We start from the raw sequence: 3,861 nt of genomic DNA on the forward strand, positions 1-3,861 counted from the left end.
TTTATCCTGTTTCACTGTGAAAGACCAGAGCCCGAAAATATCCATTAACCTCGTGCCTTGACGAGGGCACTTCACACCTTTTTTTTTTACATGCAAAGAGATGGAAATGTTGCTCAGTTGGAGTCTTGAATGGATGCCAGCACTGCATTGCACAGGGGCCATCTGATGGCTTCATTCTCCTTGACATCTATTGTTGTCAGCTTCCTTTGGTCTGCAACTTGAACATCACTCTGGCACCAGTCCACCCAGATTAAATCTCTCATATGTATTCCGGAAGAAGAGCCCACAGAAAGATTGATGTGAGTGTATTTGAAAGTTGTCATTTTTATGTCTTGTCATTCTATAATTCCAGCAGATTTATTGCCAATGATATATCACATGAGTGCTCAACAAAGGCCGTGTCTCCCTATTTGCATCTTCAGAATATATAACCTGTGTTTTGAATGCTATTATTTTTTTGTTCTGTGAATTGGGAAATAGCTGAGTTGACCCAGTGACCGGCTCTGTGGAGTGAATGAGGATAACACTTGTTTACAAGCCCAACACAATGGAGGCAGTATATCTTGCGAAACTGCAAAGGGAAGAAGTCAAAGAAGAACTTAACATGCTATTTTCTTTGTTCAGGAGCCATATGGGTGCTAATTATAACCAAAGATTTTAGCATTTGTGTCATGGCTGCTTAGGATGTAAAAGTGCACAGATGTTCTTGCAATTACAGGGCCAGTCTGCTCAGTCCTCCTTCTGTTTTTCAGCCAGGTCAGGTGGAGACATTTGTGTTCAGGGATCCCACCCTCCACCCCCCTCCCTCCAACACACACCTCATCCCCCACCCCCTTAGGGGAGAAGGAGCTGGTGAAAATGCACACCACACAGTCTTTATGAGAGTTGAATTTTTTATTTTTACATAAAAAAAACAGAACAAAATGTAAATGTAAAAAAGCAGCATGCAGTTTCTTTGTCTTTTACAAAACTTCCAGTGTGAGTAACGACAATAAATAAATCTTTCACATAATCACACGACTTAAGTGCGAACACACAAATGCTACAAACTATGTACAAGTTTCCAAGAGCAGCTACCATCCCTGAAAATAGAAAAGGGCATTGTATGCCTGAGCTTTGATGCAGCAACACGAACTGTAAAGCTGAAAACAGGGAAAATGGATCTTGATTGTAAAGCTGAATGAACGGAAATGAGGCTCTGCCTGAGGACACAATCTGCTTTGAGGAGCATAAGACTTGCATAAAAAATGCAATACAAAACCCATACAAGACACACAATGCAGTAAACAAGGCAAACAAATCCAAACGTATAAAAACTCTTTTTTTTCTTTTTACATCTGTACAAAAATGTAGTAAGTTCTTTGAGATTAAAGCTTAGTTTTCTTCTCTCCTGAGAGCATCAAGTCACAGAATCTGAGTTTGACTGTGTGTTAACTTGACAAAACACTTGAGGACTCGGACTCGGTTGACACTGATGATATTTGCCCTCGCTTTTTCGTCATGAGAGTCACTTTCTGACTTGATCTGCTGCTGACTGTGAGTGCACTTCTGGCTGATTTCTTAAACGTAACTCCCAGGAAGGCGTAGAGGATGGGGTTCAGGCAGCAGTGAAAATAGGCCAGCGCCTCAGTTATAGAAATCCACTTCTCCACCGCTTGCTGCAGGTCACAAGAGGAGGGGACCACGTTCAGCATTATGAGGGTGTCCAAAAAGATGGCAATACAGTAGGGCAGCCAGCAGGAGAAGAAACACAGGATGAGGATGACCGTGGTCTTCAGGGCTTTTTTCTTCAGCACTTGACCCTTGGTGCCTTGTGACAGCTTTGCAATGATGATGCAATAGCAGATGAGGATGACCAACCCGGGCAGGATGAAGCCCACCAGGATGTGCTGGAAACGGAAAACGACTGTCCACGTGAGACTGGTTTTCTCCGGGTAGATGCGCTGGCAGATGGTCCTGGAGTCGGCGCTGTTCAGGTACTCATCTGCGAAGAGGAAGTTTGAAGACCCCGTGCTCTGCACCCTGGCAAAGACCAGGTCGGGTACGGTCAGCACAGCTGCAGGCAGCCACACACCCAAATAGATCACTCTGGTCGCAAGCAGCTTCCTCGTGGCTTGGCTGTTGGTAGCCCGCACAACTGCCAAGTATCTGTCAAGACTGATGAAGGCCAGGATCAACACGCTGCTGTACAGGTTGACAGTATAGATCATGTGCACGGACACACAGAGGAAACTTCCAAAGTGCCAGCTGCTGGCTGCATCCACGGCCCAGAAGGGCAGCGTGAGGACGAACAGGAGGTCAGCCACGGAGAGGTGGAGCCGGTACTTGTCCGTCATCGTTTTGACCTTTTTCTGGCAACCCATGACAACAATAACTAATCCATTGCCGATGATTCCCAGAATAATTATTATTCCATAAATTGTGGGTAGGAAGATCTTGTTGAAGTCGTTGCTGAGCGTGGTGCCACATGGCTCCTGGAAGTCCAGGTCAAAGTCTCCAGACTCCTCCGAGCTGTTGTCACTACTGTTGTCAAAGATGTCAAACGGTATCTCAAACTGGAAGAAAAGAAATGAAAAGTTAGAAAACAGTCACAGTCAAGGCAGTTGTTAACATGTACACGCAACAATTTTTCTTTATTAAAAAAAAAGTTTTAAATTCCAGAAGCCGGTTTCTATAGTTATCTAGGTTTTCCTAAAAGTTTAAAATCACACTTTTCTCTAAGTTGCTCATGTGATGATTGAATGAATTCATTTAAAAACAGGTACTAAGTTAGAGAGTACTCAATTTTACTACCATGTGGAAAATGATAAAACAGATCTGCATTAATTGCCATCAAACAGCCTAAAGCAAAAACGGACCTGACTGTCGCACATTAGTTTAAAAAGTACTAATAAACAAACTCACCTCCATGTTTCCCAGGGGTGGGTGCTCCATCATGGACCGTGTCTGTTCGTGTGTGAGGCTCAGCGTTCACTGTCGTGTGCCTCCGAGCGGACAGATCAATAAATAGGGCCGGTGCTCCTGACCCCTCCCCCGGGGGAGGAGGGGCAGCGGGATGCGCTCGTCTCCAAAAACAGGTCTGCTATAAAGCCGACGGTTGTGTCTGTGGTGAGGGCGGCAGTTTGTGAAAGTCTTTGGCCGAAAAACCGCCTTAAATAGAAAAAAGAGGAAAGAAAAAAGAAAAAAGTTGGACCGAGTTTGTGGGGAGAAAGTGGAGAAACTCTGTCTGTAGGCTGAGAGTCTGTCATTATTATCTGGCCACGGTGACAATGTTCATATCTAATGACACGACACTTCGATATTACACTGATTTCTCGTGTTTTTTGCGCTCCTCTGTGTCACACCAGACTTCCTTTATGATTTTGTTCGTGCATTCGTGCAGTAGAAAGTAAAGACCTTTACAAACAAGAACGATACTAATCCTGTGGTTCATTATGGGAAGAACAGACAGATCTACAAACATGACTTTGCAGCAAGACATGCATCATTATAGGACTGTCACAGAGTCAAAAACACTGTCTCAGGATCACAGATGCACTTTAATTCCATTAATGACTTATACAGTGTTGTCAATGAAGATAAAACCCTAAAAAATACATTTTTTAGAGATATTTTTTAGTTAATGGGAGTATAATAGGAGCTAGAGTTCACACCAGTTTGATTAGTCATTAATAACCTATTATTCTGTAAAAACATGCTGTAAAGTTCAATAAGGTCATTAGTAATTGATAGTATAATGAGTGCAGACAGATGTCGACAAAGGTTATTAGAAAATTAGAGCAATTTTAGGATTACACATGCTTTTCTGCTGACATATCATCACCTCCCTCCTCCGTCTGCATGAAGCGGAGGACAGACATT

The 3,861-nt window shown here is 43.3% G+C and overlaps 1 protein-coding gene across 1 annotated transcript; it reads right to left on the reverse strand.

Moving 5' to 3' along the window:
• Positions 1-879: 879 nt before the first annotated feature.
• On the reverse strand, positions 880-3,040 carry cxcr4b (chemokine (C-X-C motif), receptor 4b). The gene is made up of 2 exons (XM_041950479.1): positions 2,905-3,040; positions 880-2,555 (listed from the first exon to the last, which is right to left on the reverse strand). Exons 1-2 carry the CDS (start codon positions 2,935-2,937, stop codon positions 1,431-1,433), a joined length of 1,158 nt encoding a protein of 385 aa, XP_041806413.1. The 5' UTR covers positions 2,938-3,040; the 3' UTR covers positions 880-1,430.
• Positions 3,041-3,861: the final 821 nt, after the last annotated feature.

This window comes from Chelmon rostratus, chromosome 13, assembly GCF_017976325.1.
Source record: "Chelmon rostratus isolate fCheRos1 chromosome 13, fCheRos1.pri, whole genome shotgun sequence".
Taxonomy (NCBI): Eukaryota; Metazoa; Chordata; class Actinopteri; order Chaetodontiformes; family Chaetodontidae; genus Chelmon; species Chelmon rostratus.